Source organism: Manis javanica, chromosome 11, assembly GCF_040802235.1.
Source record: "Manis javanica isolate MJ-LG chromosome 11, MJ_LKY, whole genome shotgun sequence".
Lineage (NCBI taxonomy): Eukaryota > Metazoa > Chordata > Mammalia > Pholidota > Manidae > Manis > Manis javanica.
Window position 1 is genome coordinate 96,498,086 of NC_133166.1, and position 23,634 is coordinate 96,521,719.

The 23,634-nt window shown below is 43.9% G+C and overlaps 1 protein-coding gene and 1 long non-coding RNA gene across 2 annotated transcripts in view; both read left to right on the forward strand.

Annotated features, from left to right (window-relative positions):
* The window catches only part of LOC140844478 (uncharacterized), a 242,596-nt gene extending 220,555 nt beyond the window's left edge, over window positions 1-22,041 (forward strand). Inside the window, exon 2 of the long non-coding RNA XR_012122860.1 lies at window positions 21,864-22,041. This is a non-coding gene — a long non-coding RNA (uncharacterized lncRNA). The remainder of the gene's footprint in view (window positions 1-21,863) is intronic.
* The window catches only part of LOC108391303 (NSL1 component of MIS12 kinetochore complex), a 46,315-nt gene extending 22,889 nt beyond the window's left edge, over window positions 1-23,426 (forward strand). Inside the window, exons 4-5 of the mRNA XM_073216962.1 lie at window positions 3,234-3,332; window positions 22,532-23,426. Coding sequence (XP_073073063.1) covers window positions 3,234-3,319 — 86 coding nt within the window. The 3' untranslated portion in view covers window positions 3,320-3,332; window positions 22,532-23,426. The remainder of the gene's footprint in view (window positions 1-3,233; window positions 3,333-22,531) is intronic.
* The last annotated feature ends 208 nt before the right edge of the window (window positions 23,427-23,634 follow it).

Below are 23,634 nucleotides of genomic sequence, written 5' to 3' on the forward strand. Positions count from 1 at the left end.
GCTGCAGCCAACTTGGTGATACTTCTGGTTCTCTGCTCACGCTACGAACAGAAGACAGAGAAGTTCCTCTTCTTTCCTAATACCTACTTGCTTAAGACACAGCCAGAATACATATTTAAAGGTGTTCAACCACTTACAAATGGTAATGTTTCAAAAATTCATATTGAATCTGAGTTTTGACATTTGAAATGAGTTTCAGCCTTTAAAAAGTTTACAAGTGTCATTATAAATGTGTAAATTTCTAGGCTACCATTTGAAGACCTATTCAACCTATCATGTGCCTGAAATACTGCGCATTTATGATGAAAAAATACGAAGAAAATCACATTTCAGATGCACATTACATGGTGTTTAAGTAGGATTTCAGGGGAACAGTTTGGATTCCCAAACAGCTTTGTGTGTAGCGAGAGAGTAAATAGTGGTGCCATGCGGATCCCCCCGTCAGGGCTAGAAAAGGAGCGCCGCTGGGAGTGCCTCTGGAGGAAGCCCGGCCCGTCTCCTGCACATCAGGGATCTGCACGGGAGATTCTCCCCAGCCAACCCTGACCTCCGCATGTGAGATGTTCTGAAGTCAGATGCCTGTATTTCAGGAGTACCTGTATGTTCTTACTAGTTACAAGAAGTGAAAACTTAATTTAAAGTAATCTTGAATGAGATAGTGAAAAGTTTATGTATTTGAATTTCCTAAGCAAGTATTAGTGGGAAAGTGCCTTTTTGCTGCATTTAGTGATCCTTTTAAGTTGTTTGTTTTCCTCTCCTTTGTGTGTGTTTAATCTTTGTGTATTTGGTTTTATTCCTAAACTTACTAATGCTCTTTAATTTTCAATGAAAGGAATTTAATTCACTTAACAAAAAAAAATAAAAATAAAGACAGAGTGAACTCTACAATTTTTCTATTTTTAAGTCTTGACCAGACATAGTGTACTTTTACTTCAAGATATTTTCTTCATGTTACACCTGATTTTTTTTTATGGTTTTTTTTTTTTTGCGAGGGTATCTCCCATATTTATTGATCAAATGGTTGTTAACAACAATAAAATTCTGTATAGGGAACTCAATGCACAATCATTAATCAACCCCAAGCCTAATTCTCAACAGTCTCCAATCTTCTGAAGCATAACAAACAGGTTCTTACATGGTGAAGAAGTTCTTACATAGTGAATAAGTATGTTAGACCTAATTGTTGACCATTTGTTAACTTACATTTTTATGAGTATAGTATAATTCCTTGCAAAATGATATTTTGGAAGGTTACAGGAAAAATTATAGACATGTGCTTTGGGTGCTGGGAGATGAGGGTTCTCGTTCTGTTCAATTCTGGACACGTTCTCAGCTCTCACAGCTTCTGTTTCCTGACCTATGAGAGGAGGCTGGTGAAACCTGCTTGCCTCACAGGGTTGCTAAAGGTATTACGTAGCGTTGGTTGGCAGGGTCGCAGTCAGCTCACCTGCAGGAAGGGGCTGTCCGAGAGGATCACGCAAGGGGAGCTTTCTCGCTGTCTTCCTCTTGTTGAATTTTTTTCTTTTTGTAGCCAAGTTTCTCAAAAGAATAATACACACCCATCAGCTTTACTTTTATTCTCTCATTTTTGTCAAAAGATCAGTAGTATTTAGTACTTTCACTGTGATAACTGTATACATTTTCTTCAATATGAGTCAGGTCATCATTAGTGTTTTCTCTCTTGAACAGTTTTCCACCCCCTTTTGGAATGATAATTGCTTTATTTTTCTGTTCACTTTGTTTGCTATTGTGTCTATCACTAGTTCTTTCCCAAACACTTCAGTGGAACTGTAAAATTCCTCACAAGTACGGTTAACCCTTCAGGTTATCCATCAAACCCATTTTAAAACGTTTCCTTTGTCCCAGAGATACTCCTCTGGGACCTTCTGTCCGTCTGTTCTGATCTGGCCTGGCTGCGCCCATAGGCCTGCTGCAGAGCCGTCAGCCTGTCTGTTCTGTTCCTCCTCATCCCAGGAATTTGCTTCACTACTTTTCTGTTTTGCATCATGTTTCCTGATTCCTGTGTTTTCTTCTTTCTTGACTTATTTCTCTGTTTTGCTGCAGCACATCCTCTACCACCCAGCACCTTTTCTCACTCACTGCATTTGTCCAGCACCAAATCCTGTGTAAGGCATGGGTCACATAACACCTGCGACGCCTTTACTCTCCTTTCAGTTGTCTTGCTGGGTTGACCTCACCCCGCTTTCTGCCTCCTCAGCATGCTCTGTCGTAGCCCTCGTGCGTCACAGGTAGCGAAGGCTTACTCTGCATGTCAGGAGCTGTGCTCAACACTTGGGAGTCCAAGATTATGACAATGAGGTTCTTGTTCCCAAGGAAGTTGTGAAAGATTAGTAACTCCAGGGTTCTTACTGGCGGCAGTACTGCCCCCTAGCGGTCCTTTTGAAAAAGTGGGAGGAGGCTTGCTGTGGGTTACCGCAGTAATGGGAGGGAGGGGAGGGTACACCAGGAAGACTCAGTGTCTTGTATGCCCAGCACAACTTCAGGCTATTCCACCAGACAGCTGTGTGTGAAAATCTGTCATAATTGTTTTAATACAAACCCTTACTACTCTTGGCACTTTTTACATTGTCATTGCTTACGCAACAGTTGGAAAACAGCTATCGTCCACCAGTGTGGGTTTATGGACAAAAATGTTTTTTCTGGTAGCACGTGTGTATAAAAAAATGAACATGTGCTTTGTATGATAGATTCTTTGTATGATAGATTATTTTGCAAATCATGCAATAACAATGAAGAATATGATTGCCTTCCTCCACACATAAAGTAAGATAACTTTCTAGATTAAGTGTTTAAAAAGATTTTGTTCATTATTGTGTGTATGTGTGAATATATTGAGGTATAACATACTGTGCAGAGCTGATGAATTTATACTTATATACATAAATACATGTAACTGACACCTTGATGTAGGTGTGCTGTCTACCTACCTGGGAAACATAGGATAAACTTAACCAGTACGCTAGCTGTATTTTCAAATAATGTGCCCATTATGTTTTCATGTGCATATTAAATATAATCCAAAGTGTGCAAAAAATCTGAAAACATAAGGAAAATAGTGTTCATTGTATTTTTTATATATTAACAATCAGAGCCATTGCTCTAAATTTAGCAGCATTTTACCTGAGAGGGTAATTTGAGGTTAAAGAAAAAAGATATTGAATATATTCTTTGAGAATGTAACAACACTTATTTATCCTGCTTCTCAACTTTAGTGATGCTGTGTAACATTTCTGGTGCCCAGAAAAGTTTCCTCATGCTCCTTTCTGGTCAGCGTTCTTTCTGCTACCATCAGAGGTGACCGTTATTCTGAGGTAGGTCATCCTAGTTCTTCAAATAAACTTCCTGTCTGTCTGTTAACATGTGCAGGAAGGGTAAATTGAAGTAAAATAAAAAGAAACAAAGTAAACAAATATTTGCGACCAGGGCTGCATTTTGTCAGTCTAATTTTGAAATATTTTAGATGGGTTAGTTTTCATACCCCCTTTTTTCAGAAGACTGAAATATTTAGAGCATTTCTAGCATTTTTAGATGATAAAGATTTTGGTATAGTATATAGTTCTTAAAAAGCAACAAAGCTGATGAGAAAAATGTAATAGAAGTTTGGAGAGTCAGACAATAACCAAATGTTAATGAATTAATAGAAATGCACAAAATATAGGAATTTTATCTATTAATAGAAATAATTTAAAAATATTTCCTGTTACTGCCATGCTAAATATTAAAAATTACATTTTTGTACAATAAGAAATGTGAATATTAAAATTTTAATATTAAAAATTTATATTTTTGGATTGTCTTTATTATTGCTCGGAATCTATACAAAGGCCAGTCACACATTTCCTCTCTAGTTTCTGAGATTCTTATTTTTGCCTAATCTGTACTCTATGTCCCATCAGTTTTGAAAATATGGTCTCTGAAGTCTTAAGTGAATGTACACGTACTGAATGTAGTCTGAATTATGCAGTTTCAGTGTATGAGATATGTTTTCCATTAGCTTTAATCTTCCACCTTCCCATGTTATAATATAGGGAAGTATTTTAACATGATAAGGCCATTTCATTTATAGAAATACTGTACTACTTAATTTTCACAATTTCAATAGCCTGTACTTTGTCTTGGTATGTCATTTGTACTCTGTTAAAATTATTTCCTCATTCTTACCTTATTCAAGTAAATATAGTTATTTCTTACATAATACTAGTTTTTCTAGTTCACATATACCTCTCATCTTTTGTTTTTTACATAGAATGCTTCTAAAATAAATTTTCTGAAATCCAAATTTACTCAGCATAAATAGGTACAAGTATCTGAGAACTTCATTATGTCTTATTGTATGGTTGGGTCTGAGCATATTAAACATAACATTCTCTTATGACGAATATCCATTACTTTGTATTTCTACTTGTGTGTGGAAATGCTACGTATGAATTTTATTTTAGAATAGTAAGAGGGAGCTTGGGGAAGGTTGGGTCTGATAAGGTTGAGAAATGCTATTTAAACAAATCAGTGCAGTGAAGTCTTCCAGCTCTTCTGCTAGAACGGCTCAGGACACAGTGGGAGCCTGTAGCAGGGGGATGGGCAGTTCAGGCAGGGGGTGGAAAGTGTGGCAAAGTTTGGAAAGCTTAATAAGACTACCCATTAAACATCTGAACTGATTTTGAAAAAGTACTGTGTGTTTTTATGCATCTCTCTCTCCTAAACTTAAAGTTCCTTGAGGAGTAGAGATCATCTTTCCTTACTTTGAGTACCTAGTCCTGGGCCAGTCCATGAAAAATGCATAATAAATGTTGGAAAAATAGATGACAACTCCCAAACAAATGTGCAGGTTTGAGGGAGAGAGAATAAGTGTGGGCCTAACTGGAGGCCATGGTGCCCCAAGAGTAACAAAGTATGGATCACTCATTGGTCATACAGGAGAAAATTTAGTGATTGAGTACTCTTGGGAGATCTCCCCAAATCTTCAAACAAATGAAATTAAATTAGTGCATTATCTTATCCTAAGGCAAGGGTCCTTAAGACTGTGAAGGGACTATGAACCTGAATAGGAAAAAAATTATATTTTTATTTTTACTAACTTCAAACTGAAATTTAGCAGTTCCTTCCCTTCTGGACGCAGGTAATGGTGGCAGCATTAGAACCTATAACTTTTTTGTTACTAGAAGCCACACATTTTAAATTTCATTTGTTGCAGATACCTCACAATATTGTTTATACTCATTATTTTCATATTATGGTAATACTTAGACCTGCTACCTGATTTTTATTATTTAAGTCATTAATTAGAAAGCATATGTTACCTATAACTTCTAAGAATAATTATATTTAAAATTTTACTTTTTAAAACATTTTTCTTACGTTTTAGAGTGAGCAAAACTGGTATGTAATGGTAGAAATCAGGCGAGGGGTAGCTTCTTGCAGAGGCTTGGTGAGAAAGGGTCTAAGAGCTTTCTAGGGTGATGTTAATGTCTGTGTCTTACTATGCATTTGTCAGAGGTGAATGAATGCTAGGCTTAGATTTGCATTTCACTGTATGTTAATTATACCTCAATTAAAAAAACTGATACATTTAAAACTATTCTAAGAAGGGGTCCAAAGACATCACCAAATTGCCAAAGAAATCTCTGGTCACAAAAAGGGCTAAGAACCCTTTCCCTGAGGCCATCAGTGTGCCGCTGCCTATGTCCTTGAGTACACTGTCTCGCTCAGTTGCTCTTATTACTCACTTTTTTCTAAATGTGTTCTCACTCTTGACCTAAAGAAAGGCAGACAAGAAAAACAGCAGTTATGAAAGAAATTCTTTGCTTGGCTTATTTGCCAGTCTCTCCAAGCCAATAAAGCCGGGGCTTTCCTAACAGAGTTGTTGTGTACTTGCTGAGATGTTAAGAAATTTCTAGTGAGACCTACCTTTTTAAAAACTAATTTTTAGGTGATTTCATAATGGAATGACTTTTCTTATCTCCAGTTTCACTTGGAGTTTTAGTTAAAAATCACTAGGATTTGTATCCCTCTGTATCATTGACTATGCAGTTCTGTTGTGAAGTAGCCATGAACATTTTTAAGGAAGATGGGAAGAAGATAAAATGTAGTAGGAGTAAGGAAAGCCCGAGCAAATAAGGGGAAGAAATGAATAATACTGACTATTCCAGATTGCTTGCTTGCTTTTCATTTTCAGAAATCCATCTAGGCAACCTTCATGCAGTGTGAGTGAACTCTAGGTTCAAGTATGTTTTCTTTAATAAAATTCAGATTAATACCATTACAAAATATTTGTCTATGTTCATTTTTAAATGTGATGATAGTGCTTGAAGATGTTACACATGATGGTGGATAATATGTAGAATAATAAGGCTTTTAGGGACACACAGTGGTGAGGCTACTCATCATACAACTCTGGTCTGTCCTAACTATTAGTGTTATCTGTTCTATTATTTTCACATTGTCTTTTTTTTGCTAGATAAATTTAATAGGACACTTGCTTGAATGGATTATAAAGTAGTCTTAGAATGATTGAAGTAAGGCAAAGAGTCCTAACAGATTTTTGTCCAGATGGCATCAACTTGTCTTATGACTTGGTATTTGAATAAGAAAAACTAAAATACTTGTAAGTCGGGGGAAAGGAAATCCCAGGGCAAAATACCTCTAAAAACCAAAATCGGTCAAAAGGAGAAATAAAGTTTAAAACCCATTTATTGTTTACGAAACTGCGGTCCCAGGCCATCTTTCTTTGCTCAAGCAGAAACCACGGGCCCACCCCCTCACCTCTCAGTAAAGATAAGCCCTCAGGTACAGGTAATCAATCACCCATTGATATGGAGATGAAGTTCTTCACCCCTGAGGAAAGATGCAAAGGCACTAAAGCCATACTTCTTTCCACTTCTGAACGCCTGATGATATGCAGATGTACCAAAGCCAGGCGAGATACTCTGGAAATACTACAATTAGTAACATGCAATAGCAACAGCAATAAAATCTTGATAATCCTCAAGCCAGCGGATGCAGCCTATGCAGATTAAGGAAATGTATTTTACAGCACAATCTCTCACTAAGCACAAAATACATTTGTACACTTGTTTACTCATTCCTAACAATCATGCTAGATTGTTCACAAAACTTTTAACAAATATTAGACAAAGTCAGGCCTTTCTTTAAACATTATTTTCTTGACAACAGCAACACAATCATAATTCTCAAGCCAGAGGATTCAGCTAGTTTCAAAGTCCCATGCAAATTAAGTCCAAAGCTCGTCTATTCCAGTCATCACGCGGCAGCTGCAGCCAGGGGGGCACATCCAGGACACAAAGACCGTAGAAGTAAATAACTGTGATTGTCGGGGACCAATTTTCTGGTATTACAGGAATACACAGAAGGCCAGCTTCCAGGCCTTTTCCCCAAGGTGCCAGAAGAACCGGCCATCACAGATCCATGTGTTGAAATGTCCAGGGTCACGTCTATTTTACTCCTAATTGCTGCACCCATCCTTGCAACACATGTCCAATAAAGTGGGTACCTCGATTGCTCTCAGTAACCGGCGACCGACCATAGGCTGCAGAGAGACGGTCTAGGCCCCTCTTGGTGGTTGCTGATCTGCACAACATGCAGGACACTCCTTCTGGGCTCGGCTGACTTCTTCAAAGGTGAAAGACAAGCCACATTGATGGGCCCACATTGTCTTCTGAGGTGTCTATGCCACGCCACTCCGTGGTCTTTGGGTCCAGTCTCACACCCACCCCGCGATGGGATAGCAGGTTATTACCTGGGTTGGAGCTGTTTCGGCAATGGGCTCTGTAGCCAGCAAGGCGTGGTACCCAGCAGCCAGTTGCTTCAAGGTGGCCCGGACCTCTGCTCCTTTCCATGGTTGTGGCCAGCAGCGGTGGTGGCGCCTCCAAGACCACACGAGTGTAGACATATGTCCCTCAGCGCGAGCACCGCTTCTCCCCATCATTTCTATGGGTGGCCCTCCCAAAGGTCGCACCCATTATGACAGGTTTAGGGTTCATAGGAACCGTGCCAACTTTCGCCAATTGTAAGTCCAGGGAAAGGAAATCCCGGAGCAAAATGCCTCTAAAAACCAAAATCAGTCAAAGGGAGAAATAAAGTTTAAAACCCATTTATTGTTTACGAAACTGCAGTCCCAGGCCATCTTTCTTCTCTGCTCATGCAGCAACCACCAGCCCACCCCCTCATGTCTCAGGTACAGATAAGCCCTCTGTTGCCCAGGTAATCACCCAGGGATATGGAGATGAAGTTCTCCACCCCTGAGGGAAGAATCAAAGGCACCAAAGCCATACTTCTTTCCACTTCTGAACGCCTGTTCATATGCAGATGTACCAAAGCCAGGCGAGATATTCTGGAAATACTAAAATTTTACACACAGTACTGTTTGGTGGTTTCTTTGCAGCCTCTTGTATGGAAAATACAGAGGAGAAACAATAGCCGAGGAGATCAGTGAAGCCATGAAGGTAAAAACAACCAACATGCTAAATATAAAATGGACAGATGTGTAGTTGGGTATTTGCTTTCAACATCCATAAGTGTTTTAGTCTGTTATAGGAGGAATTCTCAGTAGTCTTTTAGATAAATCTTCAATGAATTTATTAAGCAACCATAACATTCAGAGTAACTACCATTTATTAGGTGCCTACTATGTGCCATTATACGTGTCTGCTTTAACAGTTGGTTTTGCTTTTTGGTTCTGAGAGTTAGCAGTCCATCAGTTTTGGAAAATAATACCAGATAACACTGAGAATTTAGTATGGGGCAGGCACCATTTAATAACTTTACATATATTGCAGTCCCTCATTTGATCCTCATAGTGACCCAATGAGATAGGTGAAGGACCCCACCAGTAAGATGGCAAACTTCCGGCTTCTCTTCGGGGTCCTCAGTTCCCGCCAGCGCCACCTGAAGCCCAATCACCTCTCGCCCCCCTCCCAATCCCAGCACCTAGCCAACAGCCACCAGCCCCGTAGAAGTGACACCTCAATCAATTCATGCCCCCTCCTATATAACCCAGCACCTTTCCCTAATAAAGCGGAACTCTCCGGTGAATTGCTGCTATGTGTCGCTCCTTTCCTTTCATTGGTGCCGAAACCCGGGAGACGGGACACCCCAACTGGGCCCCGTCTTCCCCCGACACCAGCAGCAGCTTGCCCTCGTCCTCTTTTTCCAGCGCTGGTTCATCACACCCACCACTCCTCTCTGGCCTTTAGGTAAGTTTTCCCCCCGGAGTGGGCCACTCTTCCCCGAGCTATCGCAGTGCCATTGACCGTGATCGTCCGGCAAGGCCCTGACGCTCGGGGATGAGGAGGGAACGCTCCCCGCCTCAGGCCTTCACGGCTGCGGCGGACCCTCAGGCCCCTCCTCCAAAAGCCATAAATCCCCGCCTCAAGCCTTTACGGCTGCGGCGGACGCTCAGGCCCCTCCTCCGACAGTCAAACGCATTCACCATCCCTTCCATCAGTGCTGAAAGTTTTTAAGCAAAATTTCCCCGGGGTGGGCCACTCTTCCCCGAGCTATCGCAGTGCCATTGACCGTCATCGTCCGGCAAGGCCCTGACGCTCGGGGATGAGGAGGGAACTCTCCCCGCCTCAGGCCTTCACGGCTGCGGCGGACCCTCAGGCCCCTCCCCAAACAGCCATAAATCCCCGCCTCAAGCCTTTACGGCTGCGGCGGACGCTCAAACCCCTCCTCCGACAGTCATAAATCCCCGCCTCAGGCCTTCACGGCTGCGGCTGACTCTCAGGCACCCCCCTCCAACAGCCATAAACGAGGTGACTCCTTTGTGGATGAGAACGCTCCCTTTTCCCCCCCTCCTCCTTCTGCTCCGTCCGCCGAAAACGCCTAGCGCTAGGTACCTCGTGACTCCGGCACTCTGCCTTCTTAGGGAAGTCTGGGTGACGACCCACACTTCCCAAGAAATTCCGACTCGTATAGGAGTTTCCGCAGACCACCAAGGATCATCGGGGACGCCCTTTGTCTCCTTGTGGTCTGCTTCCAGTCCGAGGATCTCCGTTCGTCTTCCCGTTTGTCTCCTTCTCTGTCCTTTAGCCATGGGAGCCTCCTCATCCCTCCCTGAAAGTTCACCTCTTGAATGCCTGCTTAAGCATCTGGCTACCCTCTCCCTGATGCCTGATATAAAACCAAAACTTCTCCGTAAATATTGCTCCCAAGATTGGCCGACATACCCCCTAGACAATAAAAACCAATGGCCTGCAGGGGGAACTCTTGATCCTAACATCACTTGCGATCTTTTTAACTACTGCCAGCGCCTGAAAAAATGGAAGGAGATTCCCTATATCGAAGCTTTCTGCCTCCTCCTCTCCCCGCCCCCTCCCAAGTTCTCCTAGCCTGCAAGCCGCCGCCCCTGCAGAAGCCTCCTGTTCACTCCCTTCCCCTTCTTCTCCTACAACAGCCCTTCTCCCTTCCTCCCCAACCATCTCCTCCCCCATCTCACCTCCTCCACCTTCATTCCCTGCAGATTAAGCCTGAGCCTTTCAGCCCCCCTTTAACTAGGTCCCAGGGGCCTCCTCCGTCTTTGCCCTCATCACCTGTTTCTCCCCTGTTAGGGACCGCCTTTGTCTTCTCACATGTTTGTAGAGAGAATGGGAAAGCACCTCCCCCCATGTCTGAACGCAGCATGGGAAAGCACAAGCTAGAGAACAACCGGTGCAGTCCTTAGAAGTTATCTGTCCACAAAAACATATCTTGCCAAGACTCCTCACTCTGAAAATAGGGAGACCTTGAAGATGTGTAGAAACACCGCCCCTGCTTCTAGCTATGCCCTTCCCCCACTTGCCGATGTGGCAGGAATAGAAAACAACGCACTCCATAAGCAATTAACTGGAGCCCTGCTGTAGCTCAGTAGAGCATGGGACTCTTAACGTCAGAGTCATGAGTTCAAGCCCAACTAAAGCAGCAGAGGCAAGCAGCTGGGCTGCTAGCTGGCGACATGTGGGTCCGATTCTATCTTTATTTTCTTTGCCCCCCTTCCGCACTTCAGGACCTGCTCTACTAGGCACGGCTAGACCGCGTCACTCCCCCACAGACTGAGCCAGAACCCTTCAGTCCCCCTCAGACTCAGTCCCAAGAGCCTCCCAAAATTATCGCCCCCCTCCCGGAGGTAGCAGGATCCGAAGGCATCGTGCGCGTTCACGTCCCTTTCTCCTTAAGAGATTTAGCCTAACTAGAGAAACGCCTAAGTTCCTTTTCCACTGATCCCATGACATACATCAGGGAGTTTCAATAGACCCTCCAGTCTTACAGCCTCACACATCATGACATTTTCATGCTCCTGGCCAATACTCTCCTCTCTGAAGAGCGTAGGCGAGTTTAGGACTTCGCCCAAATGCAGGCTACTGAAACCCACAGGACTGACCCCACCTATCCCCCTGGCCCCACTGCTGTCCCCGAACAAGACCCACACTGAAATTATAACACCGCCATGAGTCTCCGCTCTCAAGATATTTTTGCCTCCTGCTTAATAGCAGGTCTGAAAAAGGGCACCTTGTAAAGTAGTCAATTTTCAAAAGCTCCAAGACATAATTCAAAAGAGAGATGAAATCCCCTCCGAGTTCTTAGACAGACTCACTCAAGCCCTATTACAGTATACCAGCCTGGACCAAGAAACACCTGAAGGAAGACATGTCCTTATGACATACTTCCTAGCTCAAGGCTACCCTGACATTAAAGCGAAACTCAAAAAGTTAGAACAGGGCCCCGCTACCCCACAGACTGAGATCCTAACAGTGGCCTTTAAAGTCTTCCATAAGCGGGAGGAGGAGAAAGAATGCCGTAAACAAAAGGCTGATCAGGCCAATTTCCAGATGTTGGCCCAGCTGATAAAACCACAACCTGGGCGCCCCTCTACAAACAAGCCCCCCCAAGAGCTTGTTTCAAGTGCAGAAAAGAGGGACATTGGTCAAGGGCGTGCCCCTCCCCCAGATCTCCTACCACCCCATGCCCCAGATGCCACAAAAAGGGCCACTGGGGGTCTGATTGCCCAACCACCCGAAGGGGAGGCTGGACGAACAACCCCCATCCTAAGCCCGCCGTAGTGGGGCTGGCAGAAGAAGATTGATGGGGCCCGGGGGCTTCTCGCCTGACCATTTCCATCACCAAACAGGAGCCCAGGGTTACTTTAACAGTAGACAGTCACCCCATCTCCTTCCTCCTAGATACAGGAGCCACCTTCTCAGTCTTGTGAGAATACCGGGGCCCTACCACGCCAGCCATTACTCCTATAGTCAGAGTAGGAGGTAAACAGATTTTCCCATTAAACCCCCCACCCACCCTTTTATGCACAATCCAAGACAATCCCATACCTTTCTCCCACTCCTTCCTAGTTATGCCCCAGTGTCCCATCCCTTTACTAGGACGAGACATCCTTTCCCTCCTCCACGTTTCCATAACTATATCCACTCCCACAGCCCCCAGTACTCCCTTTCTGATGGCCCTCATAGCCGACGACCCCCCTCTACCCAATGAAAGCTCCGGTTCTGCCCTCATACACCCTGTAAATCCCAAAGTTTGGGACATTACAAGTCCCTATGTGGCCCTATGTCCCCCTGCCTCTATCAAATTACGTGACCCCTCTCGGTATATCTGTCAGGCCCAATACCCCCTAACCACTTCAGCCCTCATAGGCCTCCAACCCATCATTCAAGCAGACCCACTCACTCCCCATTTAATACCCCCATATTAGCTGTTAAAAAAACCAACGGATCTTGCCGCCTTGTCCAAGACCTTCGCCTCATCAACATAGCCATTGTCCCTATCCATCCCTCCCACTTCTCAGTCCTAGATCTCAAAGACATACCCCCATATTAGCTGTTAAAAAAACCAACGGATCTTTCCGCCTTGTCCAAGACCTTCGCCTCATCAACATAGCCATTGTCCCTATCCATCCCTTAGTTCCAAATCCATACAGCCTCAGCATCCCACTTCTCAGTCCTAGATCTCAAAGACCCATTTTTCTATCCCTCTAGACCCCTGCTCCCAAGATTTTTTCATCTTCACCTGGACGGACCCATACACAAGACATTCTAAACAACTCACTTGGTCAGTTTTGCCACAAAGCTTCCGAGATAGTCCCCATATTTTTAGACAGGTCCTAGCTCAGGACCTCAAACAGTTTCATCATGATCACTCCAAGTCCACCTTATAATACATAGACAATCTTCTACTCTGCAGTCTCTCGTGGGAACACTCTCAACTTGACACTGCCTCCCTACTTAACCTTCTAGCTTCCAGAAGTTACCGAGTATCCCCCGTCAAAGCTCAAATCTCTTCCCCTCCCATCACTTACCTCAGATTCCTTCTATCTCAACAAAGAAAGTCCATTACCTTAGACAGAAAATGGCTCCTCTCTGACCTGCCCATTCCCAAAACCAGGACAAAAATCCTTTCCTTTCTAGGCCCTTTCTAAGCCTAGCTAGATATTTTAGAACGTATATCCCTAACTTCTCCCTGCACCCTGTTGGCAAGACCCCTATACAACCTCAGCAAGAGCCCCCCTAAAAAACCATTATCCTCCTCACCCCGACACTCCTTCATTAAGCTGCGTCAAGCCCTTGTGGAAGCCCCAGCTCTCCATCTTCCTGATTTGTCGAAGCCCTTCTCATTATACATTCATGAGAGGTCCAGTCAAGCTCTAGGAGTCCTAGGCCAATATTATGGCCCATCCTTTGCCCCAGTAGCTTATCTCTCCAAGCAATTAGACCCCACAGTTCAGGGATGGGCCCCCTGCCTACGAGCATTAGCCGCTGGACAGCTCTTGCAGAAAGAAGCTCATAAACTGACATTCAGGGCGCCCCTTACCATTCTGTCCCCACATCACCTAAAAGATCTCTTAACCTACAAAAGTTTACAGACTCTCCCTCCCTCCAGACTCCTGACCTTACTGTCCTCTTTCCTCCAAAATCCCGTTCACCCCCTTTGCCATCCATACCCGAATCATGACTTTTTCCTCCTTTAATGCTCTCTCACTTTTTTTCCTCATTCCTATTGTCTTCCCCACCACCCCAGCCTCCTTTGTATGGCGATTCAAAGTCAGACAGACTTACACACAGCATCAAACAAAAGCTACTGCCCTCATTGCCACACCAGACTGCCCTCTGAAAAGCTGCTCTGAGCCTTTATACCTCCACTTTCCTCCCTCCACCGAAGTGTTCACTAGCAGCTCCCCTTATTCTCCCTACCTCTGCTTCCTCTATGACCAAAGACAAGCCTATTGCAGGCGATGGCCAGATACCTACAGGAAATGTCCCTACTAGTCTTGCGCCATTCACTACATAGGTAACTTCCAGTACCCACAGTATTACTCCTCCAACCGTTTCATGAAATATCCCAACGGCTCATTCTCCTTATCCCAGATCCCTGGGACTCTCGATGGGCTGCCAGAGTCACAGCCTCAGTTTACTACGGGGCGTCCTCGACCCCCCACGGTACCCTTCATATCTCTCGAAAGTATGTTCCCTCTCATTCCCAGATCTCTCAAGTTGCATCAGATAGCAGACATTCCGAAAATGTCATTATCCAAACTCTTGACGGCGCCTCTTCATCTTCTTATCCCCACCCCTCTTCCCATTTCTTCTACTCTTCATTACAGCTCATTCAGGACACCACCATCTTTCTCAACCACACCCTTAACACCGCCAATTGTTTCTTGTGCGCATCACTACAGCGTCCACTGCTGGCCGCCGTGCCCCTTAATATTTCCAACTACTCCTTCCATGCAGAAAGACAACCCCTCTGCCCCCTGGCAGACATACCCCTATGGGAACCAGAATACCCAGATAATCTCACCATCCACCACTGTGTAAGCCCAACTCCACCCCCTTCCATTGCACTTCACTGCCTCTCTATCTACACCCCTACCTCCAGCTCTAAGACTTTTACGCAACCGGGACACTTCTTTTAGTGTAATAGCAGTCTTTTCAACTCACTGCCTCTCAACTCCGATACACCCTGCATTCTCGTCACCCTAATCCCACAGTTAACACTTTACAGCATGGCAGAATTCCTTGAGCTCCAACCTCCCTTGCCCTCGCGCACAAAAAGAGCTGCTTTCCTTCCCATCATGGTCAGTAGCTCTTTGATCACCTCAGCCATTGGGGCAGGGTTTTCGGGAGAAGCCTTGGGTCACTCTCTATAGGCAGTTAGAGATCTCAACGCCAAACTTGAGAGAGCCCTGACATCCACTGTTGATTCTCTAGCCTCTCTCCAAAGACAGGTCACTTCGCTAGCTAAAGTCACCCTTCAAAACCGGCGGGCCCTAGATCTGCTTACAGCCGAGAAGGGCGGCACCTGCGTCTTCCTCTGGGAAGAGTGCTGCTATTACATCAACGAATCTGGCATTGTAGAAACTGACATTACCAAACTCACCGACCTTGCCTCCAGTCTCCACTCTGCTTCCAATTCCAACCCATTCTCGTCAATACTAACAAACCCCCTCCTCACCTGGCTCTGGCCCATTGCAGGCCCCATAATAATCATTCTTCTCGCCTGTCTCTTCTTACCCTGTATAACAAAGTTCATCAAATCCCAAGTTGGAAATATCTCTAATCAAGCTTTCAACCAGCTTTTACTCAGGAACTACCAGCTTCTGGCCACAGAAGATCCCTCACCCTCACGTGACCTCCTCACCACACGCTGAGATGGACCCCTCTCTCCACTGGAAACTGTTCCTGGAAACAATAGCCGCAGACGCCTGGCTCCTTACACCCATATCCTCTTGGCCAACCTATGGTTACAGGGAACCTTCATTGATTTCCAAACCTGAAGAAGTCCACATCTACTCGTCCTTACTGTGGGGAGTCCTATCAACCCTTTCCTCCCAATCCTCAAGCCCTCACTCCCTTCTCCGCCCCTGTTCAGCAGGAAGCAGCCAGAGAGAAAGCAACGTCTACAAACCCATAGAGGAGAAAGGGGAATGAAGGGTCCCCACCAGTAAGATGGCAAACTTCCGGCTTCTCTTCGGGGTCCTCAGTTCCCGCCGGCGCCACCTGAAGCCCAATCACCTCTCGCCCCCCTCCCAATCCCAGCACCTAGCCAACAGCCAACAGCCCCGTAGAAGTGACACCTCAATCAATTCATGCCCCCTCCTATATAACCCAGCACCTTTCCCTAATAAAGCGGAACTCTCCGGTGAATTGCTGCTATGTGTCGCTCCTTTCCTTTCAGTTTCCCTGCTCTTAGTTTCAGTGTCCCTGTTTGGGTACCACTTGTCGGTCCTTCCCTTCTTCTGACCCTCAGATAAGGGGGATGAGATATCAAAGATCTGAAAGGACCAGCCTAGGGACTCAAGGCTTAATAGCGCAAGAGTGGTGCTGAGAGGGCACCCTTTGTATTTATTGATCAAAGAATCGTACACAACAAAGACCTGAGGGGTGACTTAATACATATTGTATAACTAACCATAACTTGTTGTTCAACAGCCCCTGGTCTCACGGAGCGTAATGCTCTCAAAAACCTTTGGGACAACATAAAACAGTCACATAATGGAAAGGAGATTCTACTTAAAATAACTTGTTTTGGCACATACATCAAGAGTTACAGAAAACCCAGTTAAAAGTTAAATCATAAATCATAGTTCATTATTGCATTCCAGGCCCACACACCTCCTTCACCCTAGTCACCCTTGGAAACTGCCTTCCTCTGACCCACAACTCCTTCCCATGCCCCAGAACCACTCCTCTGAATGGTTCCTCTTCCCCCAAACACGCGTCGCTCCCTGAAGCTGCCACTGGGAATTGTGATGATTGCTCCCACCTGTCCTGTTCCTTCTACCATCTCTGCCCCTGCCTGGAGGACCCAGGCGGCCCAGGTGCATGCTGCATGCGAAGTGCTGCGCTGTGGTTCCTCCCGCCGTGAGCAAGTCCTTAAAATGCTCCAGAGTCTCCTCTGCTCATCTGCAGAGTGGACAGATGTGAGGACAGAAGGGGGCACACAAGGGACATTTATAAACAGCGAAGTGCTAAGCCAGTGTTTTTATTGCATTTCCTTCTTCCAGGCTAGTGTTTACACCAGCACTTGCTTGCATGGAGTGTGATGTGACCTTTTTGTAATTTCCCCACCGGAGTTCAGGGGAAAGCTGGTCACAGTGACCCATGACTTCTGTCTCCCAGCAGCTCCCAGCCTTCTGTGAAGCTCTGAGTTAATGATTCTGAGGTCGTTTTCCTCACAGGGCCAGTTCATATCTAATCTTGGCATGTTCTATTCTTTCTTAAGAATAACTTGACTCACTCCAAGAATGCCCCCTCCTGAGGTCAGGAACCTTGTTTTTCCCAAGGAAATGGTGTGTGTGGGTCTCAGGCTCTCTTCCTACCTCACCATTGCCACCCCCCAGGCCCACCAATCCCTCTGCCAACAGAAGAGACCTCTCCCCACCCGCCAAGATGAGGTCTGTCCAAGTGAGCAAACATCGGTTAGCTGTGACCTACCAAATGATCTCACCCAAGTAGAAAAAAGATCCTAAAATTTTGGTATGAAGAAATCACCTGAGCCTGGCTTTCAGAAGTTTAATTAGTGTCTGGGGTGGGGGTGGAATGGGTTGCATACTGAGGCCACTCTAGCCAGGAGAGGTCCCTAGAATTACAGGTGGGAGGGCTGTTGATGGCTGCCGTGTAGGTCTGTGGGTCCCCTCCCTGAGTCTAAGCCGCAGACAAGGGAGGAGATGCGATGAGATATCAAAGACCTGAAAGGGCCCGCCAGGGGACTGGAGGCGTAACAGCTCAAGAGCAATGCCAAGAGGGCACTTCTTGTATTTACTGAATAAATGAACTTACAGTAAACTCAAACATCATTATCCGGCCTTGAGTCTAGCCCAAGGATGCAACACTTCACAAGGATACCAAAACTGTGTGAAGATGGCTCCGAGCCATGAGAACTGCTTTGGTTCTCATCACTCAGTCCTTGATTACACATCTACAGTGTGTGGGGGGGGAATAATGAAGTCATTGTAAGAATAGAAATAGGTTAGCATAAGCATAGCCATCTTAAAGGCCTAGAAGCCATTTTCTGAGTATGTGACTTAGAAAGAAAAACTGGAACTGGGTAAGGCCTTGAAAAACAAGTTAATCATGAGCACCGGGTGGTGGGCAGCTGTGACCCTTGGTCAGCTAACCTTGGTCAGTAAATCTTACATACCAAGCTTATCGTGCAGAACCTCCCTAACCATTGAGGAGTAGTCTTACCCTGCCCTTGCTTAACCCCAGGATATATGTCTTGCAAGAATAATGTATAGTTATAGAAAATTGCTATGAGTTAAGTGCTTTGAAATTGCTATATAAAACCTTGGCTCTGAGTGCTCGGGGTCCTTGTTGAGACCCACTGCATTGGGCTGACTTGGACCCCAAGACTTTGCTTGAATTTACATCTCTATGCCTGTGTATTTTGTTCTCTGGGGAAGCCTCGGAAGCCTGCACCCTAACATTTGGGGGCTCGTCCGGGATACGAGCAGCTTCCCTGAGAACAAAGGACAGCTGGAGGCAAGGTCTAATTGTCCGGACGGGGCAGTGTAATTCGAGGGTCGCCCCCTCGTGTCTGCATAAATCCATTATAAAGCGGGAGTCGCCATCCCGTGTATGGTCTCGGGTTAGTGGTCCCGAGTGAGGAAGTCCGGGCTGGTAGTCCCGGCCCCCAGGTTAGCGACCCTGGGTGAAGCCCAGGTAACCAATCCTGGCCCTAGGGTCCGAGTGACTCGGCCTTAGGAAGGCAAATCCGATCGGCAGAAAACTGGCGCCCGAGGAGGAAAAGATCGAGCTCGTCACCCTGCGGCAGTCCGAGTGGACGCCCTTCAGGAGAATTACGAGAGTTTTTGAAGACCCTGAAAGTGGTGAGTGTGGTGCGCACCAGAGTGAGAGAAGGACCGGTCCGAACGAGTGCGATCAGATGTGGTGTGTGTGTGCTTGGTGTTATCATTGACTGTTTTACTGTGTTTTGGTTTCAGTTTATATTTTTTTGCGCTTCTCATTTTAAATTTCCTTGTTCTAAGGTTCTCCTGCTCTCTCCGTTCCTCCTTTCTGCCACTACATCATTCCCCGCGGGCACGGGTCGGGCAATTAAGAGCCATTAGGGCGCCCGCCGCTAGAAGACTCCCGTGACAGGATAAGGGGGTCACAGCCGCGAATCCCAGATAAATTCGCGTCCCCCGTGGAAGAAAAACTGTGCAACGACAGGCACTCGTTCACAAGCACATACAACAGTCATTTTGTTTGAAGTGGCATCTTCATCCTTCGCCTTTGTCTCCCTCATATTCTTTTTCCTTCTTTCTCACCATGAGACAGACTCAGACGACCCCCTAAGTGTGTAAATGAATATATCTTTCTACCTCCGGATGGTATTAATGAAATTGATTTAAAGACAAGCGCTTGTGAAAATTGGGTATTCTAAAACTTCCAGAAAACCTGATAAAAAGTGTTAAGCATTAATGCTAATTTGAGTTTGCCTGAGGCGGGCATGTCCTTGTAGTTATCAGCTGCCTAAATTTACCTGAGGTCATTTAAGTCATGTTATCTGCTAAATCTTTTAAAAATAAAATGCTTAAAGGCTTGGCTTTGTCTAATATTCAGTAAAGGTCTTGTAAGTAATCTAGAATAGTTGTTACGAATGAGTGAACTAAATGACTGAAGCAAGTGAACCTCTTTTTAATTGTGTGTTACAGTGTGTATACCTACCTACTGCCTGAGAATCTTTGTAGAAACCTAAAACCTTAAAGTTTTGCTAAGTTAAGAAGATATACTCTATGAGAGATTGTGCTGTAAAGCTCATGGTTACAGAAATTATAAAATGTGTTCATAAATTTGTCAATCTAAAGAATGTTAGTTTAACAGTTTACAATGGCCTGCTTCTCGGTGTTCACTGGAAATTAAAGTTTCTAATGGTTTTAAGTTTTAATTAAAACTATTTAAAGTAATAAAACATTTCTCTATGCTAAAAAATGTATGTTTTAATAAGAAAAAGTATAAAGAATGAAAAGTCTTCTGCATGCTAAAGAATGTGTTTTGTGATAAAGAAAGTAACTTTGTTCTAAAGTACAGCTATTTGTTTAAAGAGAGAAAACAGCGTGGTGCCTTTTGTTGTGGAAGACCCGCTCAGCCTGTTGCTTTGGGGGGGAGGGTCAGGATGTTTAGAGATTAAGTGAGATAAACCCAGTCAAGCCGCAGGCAAGCCCAGGCTAATTCTCACCGGCTTATGTGCTTGGGACCATAGGGCAAATGAAGAATAAATTACTATATTCTTACAGATATAGTCGTGCCTAGTGAAATTAAAGCAAGTGAGTCTTGATATCAAGTGCACAGCAAAATTAGAATCTTGTTTCTAGTTAAACAGTTTTCTTTAACTGTTAGTCTGCTCTTAATGTTGAAAGATCAAAGCAGTTTCTCATGCTTAAAGTCTCAGTGAGTTGCCAGAATATTAAAAAAAAAAAAAAAAATGAAATCGTAATATTAAAAAGACGAAAAGCTAAAGTTTGTTAACAACTGTATAAGCTTTATTTGCCTTTGAAATATTTTGTTATTGAAAACGATTGCATGGCCTGAGAAATTGAATTATTTATTCCATATATTTTTATAAGTGGAAAAATCTCTAACCAACAAATGATTAAAGTTGTTACTGATTATTTGTTTTCTTAATTTATCCACCTAAGCAGAATGGTAACAAAGCTTTTTTCAGCTGATTAAATGCACTTAGTTAACAAACCAAAATTTATTCTTAAAAATTAAACTAGAATCTAGACAAGATTATGTTTCTCCCAGAAAAACAAGTTTCACTGTAAAAGTTTAAATGGACAAACGTGTGACCACTTTTGAGAAAGGTTGTAATAGATTTTTTTGACAACCACCAGGTCTTCTTGTTTAATTTATATGCTGTATGTTTAAAAAAAAAAAAAAAACATGGGGGATGAAAGGAAAGGAGCGACACATAGCAGCAATTAACCGGAGAGTTCCGCTTTATTAGGGAAAAGTGCTAGGTTATATAGGAAGGGGCATGAATTGATTGAGGTGTCACTTCTACGGAGCTGGTGGCTGTTGGCTAGGTGCTGGGATTGGGAGGGGAGCGAGAGGTGATTGGGCTTCAGGTGGCGCCGGCGGAAACCAAGGACCACCCCCCCCCCCAAGAGAAGCCGGAAGTTTGCCATCTTACTAGTAGTAGTCCTTCAGAGGACTCTTCATATTTTTTTAATGCAAATGATCTTAGAGCTTTTAATAGAATTTGCATAGCAGCTTATATCTACTATTAAAGAGTAAAACATTCTTGAAGCTTTCAGAGAAGACCTGTAGACTTAAGCACTTTCTCTGCTTTTTTTGTATCTGGTCTTGGACACTTATGCTAAGTTCAAAAAAAAGTGCTTTTACCTCTAGTTAACTCTGATATTTTCCAGAGGGCCCCTGGAACATGTCAGAAGAATTTTTTTCTCATTAGAGAAAGTATTTGACTAATTTGGCTTATTTATCTGATATATATTTATTTATTTACCAGGAAAGCACTGTCAAAGAGAATGATGCTAAACTTTGTTACTAAATGTTTTGTATTACAGAAATAACAGAATTTCCTTATGTCAACTGTCTTACAGTAAGCTCTCATCAGATCTTTAACCATTGTCATTTGTAAGTCTTTTGTCATTTATAGTATTATCCCTAAACTGGTAAAGAACTAGATTTCAGCAGAACAGGTATTAGTTACATAAGATTACATAAACTAAAGAAAATGATTTTGTGTCTTTTTGTTTCAAATGTTGCTGATAAAGTGTTTTAACCTTGTTCTCTTAAACTGACAACAGTTTAGTAAATGACTATCTTTATGAGCAGAATTGAAACTTCCTTCTCTCTACCTGATCCCTCCAGAGTTTAAAAACTTTCAGTGACTGTTTTTGTATTCCATGGCAGTATGTTTATTTGCATGAGTTCAATAAGAATCTGCTTTCCTTGTGAGAAGACTACTTAAGAACACTGGTTATACTGCCAGGGCTTTGACTGGAATGTCATACCTGAGAGACATGTGCATGGACTCAGATGTGAACAACTTTAAGGAACTAAGATTGACTTTATAAAGCCAACAAAGCCCCTTGGAAGAACTGGCCTGGTACCTTGCTTACAGAGTTCCCAGCAGCCTTACCAGGTGAGTAAAGAAGGTCACTTCCTGGCAGGTTCAGAGACCTCGAGAAGAGAAGAATTCATCCAAATCTACAGGTACTGCAGGCAAAGCCTGATGGCGAGTCTAGCTTGGCTGTCTGGCCTCAAGAGGCCTTTAAAAGTTCAATCTGAAATTCCTTATAAAAAGTTCCAGCAAAGCATATTTAAAAGAGCCTGTGTAATCAATTGCTCTTCTTGCTGCACTTGTGCAAATGATCAAGCCAGCTGTTAATTATTTTCTTAACCTGGTTACTTCTAATAAAAATGAGGGTGATTTTAGAGAAAAGTATTGTTTCAATAACTGCAGCCTCCAGAATAGAAAATCCAACTCCAGATGTTGCTACATAACCTAATAACACAATTTGTTTTATCTTGCCTAGAAGCCACAAAACTGCAAATAGTAATAGAAGCGCCAGCCTTCTGAAGCCCTCTCAACTGACCAGTAATAGAGACCTAGCTGCACCCTTTACTGCACCCCCTTCTCAGCACGAAGCAGCCAGAGCGGTCATCGCCCCTTTTCCCTAGCAGCAGCTAGAGTCCCTATCTGTAGAAGACAAAGACCGAGACTCACTTTATCCTCTGCAAGTAGGCAAAGAACCTGCATTGAGAGAGTTCCTAAAACTTACACCTCCCTCTACAACAAGACAGAAGTAATCAGCACCACCCCAGCTTATTCTAACAAGTAGTAGGCCCGCCAAACCGGAGTCACTCCATGTGTTACCTTTATCAAAGAACGCATTAGCACCGTGCAAATCATAGTGTTGAGACAGAACTATCAGAGTGTTAACCAAACAGATGACCCCTAATTTCATGATTGAAATAGATACAAGAAGAAGAGGGGAATGTAAGAATAGAAATAGGTTAGCATAAGCATAGCCATCTTAAAGGCCTAGAAGCCATTTTCTGAGTATGTGACTTAGAAAGAAAAACTGGAACTGGGTAAGGCCTTGAAAAACAAGTTAATCATGAGCACCGGGTGGTGGGCAGCTGTGACCCTTGGTCAGCTAACCTTGGTCAGTAAATCTTACATACCAAGCTTATCGTGCAGAACCTCCCTAACCATTGAGGAGTAGTCTTACCCTGCCCTTGCTTAACCCCAGGATATATGTCTTGCAAGAATAATGTATAGTTATAGAAAATTGCTATGAGTTAAGTGCTTTGAAATTGCTATATAAACCCTTGGCTCTGAGTGCTCGGGGTCCTTGTTGAGACCCACTGCATTGGGCTGACTTGGACCCCAACTAGTTGGCTGAATAAAGACTTTGCTTGAATTTACATCTCTATGCCTGTGTATTTTGTTCTCTGGGGAAGCCTCGGAAGCCTGCACCCTAACAGTCATGTGTGCTTATTCATTTGATTTCTACCTTACTTGAATTATGTATTAACCCCACCAATCCCACAACTGTTCCATTGCTTACGCTTTGTCTACAGTGTCTATGAACTCTTCTGTCAGTGGGATTACATTTCCTGTGGCTTGTTTTGA